This window comes from Dendroctonus ponderosae, unplaced genomic scaffold (genome assembly GCF_020466585.1).
Source record: "Dendroctonus ponderosae isolate FM_Combo_2020 unplaced genomic scaffold, Dpon_F_20191213v2 Dpon_F_20191213_1280, whole genome shotgun sequence".
Taxonomy (NCBI): Eukaryota; Metazoa; Arthropoda; class Insecta; order Coleoptera; family Curculionidae; genus Dendroctonus; species Dendroctonus ponderosae.
Window position 1 is genome coordinate 1 of NW_026017404.1, and position 2,606 is coordinate 2,606.

The 2,606-nt window shown below is 45.7% G+C and overlaps 1 protein-coding gene across 1 annotated transcript; it reads right to left on the bottom strand.

The window, feature by feature from the left end:
• Positions 1-209: 209 nt before the first annotated feature.
• On the bottom strand, positions 210-2,606 carry LOC125503178 (lysosomal alpha-mannosidase-like; the record flags this gene model as incomplete). Its single annotated transcript, XM_048663184.1, is given in 7 exon segments — positions 210-1,217; positions 1,270-1,498; positions 1,553-1,826; positions 1,881-2,089; positions 2,147-2,332; positions 2,389-2,470; positions 2,534-2,606. Coding segments are annotated over 7 exon segments (1,260 nt in total), but the record flags the coding sequence as incomplete, so codon positions are not given.

Genomic DNA, 2,606 nt, shown 5'->3' on the forward strand with positions numbered 1-2,606 from the left:
TGGAATTTAGGAAGTTTTGTGCAAATTTATTTTTCAGCTGGTTTCTCTTCGGAAATTTAACTTTGTCGTACAAAGTTGGTCTAAACATCACAAACTTGTTTTTTTCTCGCTAACTAAGCGCGCTGAGTATCTTTTCAGCTCAAAATCCTCGTTTCTGTTGAAATTTAGGAAGTTTTGTGCAAATTTGTTTTTCAGCTGGTTTCTCTTCGGAAATTTAACTTTGTCGTACAAAGTTGGTCTAAACATCACAAAGGGGTTTTCCTCGCTAACTAAACGCGCTTAGTATCTTTTCAGCTCAAAATCGTCGTTTTTGTTGAAATTTAGGAAGTTTTGCGCAAATTTGTTTTTCAGCTGGTTTCTCTTCGGAAATTTAACTTTGTCGTACAAAGTTGGTCTAAACATTACAAACGTGTCTTTATCACTAACTAAGCGCGCTAAGGATCTTTTCACCGCAAAATCGTCGTTTTTGTTGAAATTTAGGAAGTTTTGGGCAAATTTGTTTTTCAGCTGGTTTCTCTTCGGAAATTTAACTTTGTCGTACAAAGTTGGTCTAAACATCACAAACGTGTCTTTCTCGCTAACTAAACCCGCTAAGTATCTTTTCAGCTAAAAATCGTTGTTTTTGTTAGAATTTAGGAAGTTTCCTGACTGAAGGTTTTTTCTGAAATTTAACTTTGTAGTACAAAGTTGGTCTAAACATCACAAACGTGTCTTTCTCGCTAACTAAATCCGCTAAGTATCTTTTCAGCTAAAAATCGTTGTTTTTGTTAGAATTTAGGAAGTTTCCTGACTGAAGGTTTTTTCTGAAATTTAACTTTGTCGTACAAAGTTGGTCTAAACATCACAAACGTGTCTTTCTCGCTAACTAAACGCGATAAGGATCTTTTCAGCTCAAAATCGTCGTTTTTGTTCGAATTTAGGAAGTTTTCTGACTGAAGTTTTTTTGTGAAATTCAACTTTGTCGTACAAAGTTGGTCTTCAGACAAGACAAGAGATGAGTCTATTTGAGCTTACGCTAGCGCTTGACTGGTGATGTCCTCGCATTCGGTGATGCCCTTGTGGAGCAGATGAATATAGTCGTGAGCGACGTTTTCCTTTTCAGTGCCTGTGATGCCATCGTGATGCTGGAACACTCCCAGAGCTTCCCGTAAAGTGTTCAGCTTGGCAGTGTCCTCATCAGAGGTGGCGTCCGTCAGGACGCTCAGTTGTTTGCAGACCTGGCATTGTTTCAGCTTGCTCTTTTGTCAGCAGGCTTAGCAAAATACTCACCTGCAGGAAATTGTTGCTGAACCTGTTGTAGCCTTTGCCGGTTGGCCTCGATGTAAAATAGCCCGACCAGTAGGTGTGGTCTGATGATCCGTATGGGAAGAAGTCGTCAGTCTTCAAGGGAACGTCCAAAACCCCATTGGTTGCTTCGTAGACAGCATTTAGGTAGCAGGAGGGCGTGGAGTAGATCACGTTGTACTTGACGCCCTCGATTTCCTTTCCGCTCATGTACCTTGCAAAGGGCAGAGGGAGTTAGCGGGGGGAAAACTGGGGACTGTGAAGTTACCTGATGAGTTTGTCGATATTGGCGAAGTTTTTGCCGGCAGCCTGATATTGGAAGTCGTCCCCCATCGGCACTAGAATGTTGTCGGAGGCGTAGCCGCTCCTGGCCGGAGTTATCCAGTCGCTAATGAAGTTCCTCACTTTGTTCTCCACGTTGTACTCGGGGCTCTCTGGATCGTCAATTATTGGCTCGTCCGCGCAGTTCACATCGAAGCAAAGCCCCGAAGGGGCGCTGTAGTGCCGGAACAGAACGTTGCTGTAAATATCGGTGGATTCTCCTGCGGGGATTTCACTTGTGAGTCACTCCCAAGCGGAAAGTGTAGCAGACAGACCGAGATTATCCGGGCTGCCTCGCCAGACGAACTCCATCTGCTTGTTGGTCCTTCGGATCTGCAGGTCTTGAGAGTCGATTCTGTTCAAGAAGAAGCCGTCGAAGCCGATTTGCGCAAAAATCGACGCCATCTCCCTGCTGTGCCCGAACGGGTCGATTTGCCACGCAACCCGTGGGCGGCCGCACTCTCCAAATGTGTCATTCAGTCGTCTGGAATGCCAATTCGCTTGGTTGGGTTAAAAACTGGGGGGAAAACTCTCCACCCACCTCAAGCCCCAAGTCATCTGGTCGATGGTGTCTTGATAGTAAGTGGTGGCTTCGTCGTTCATCGACCAGCCGCCGCTGATGAACTCCAACTGGCCATTGTTTACGAGCTGGCGAACATCGCTTCTCACGTCTTCTTCTTGGTTGGTCCACCATTTCCAGAAGTATCCAGTTTCCACGTAGATGAACCTGGGGATTCGGCTGGCGTGAGAATTGCTCCTTGTTGGGAACTTACTGTTGGGAACCTTCTGTCCTTGTTGCTCTTCAACGCATCGACCACACTGCTGATGATGTATTGGACGCCGGCTCGCTGCACGTTGTCGTGAGCTGCAAAGAGGTGCATTTAGTGCTCCAGTGATGCGTTTGGGACTTTCGAGCCTGGACACTTACAGCCATAGTAGTACTGCTCGAAGGTCTTTAGCCATCCCAAATCGTCGTGACTGTGGGGAACCAGATGGATGTT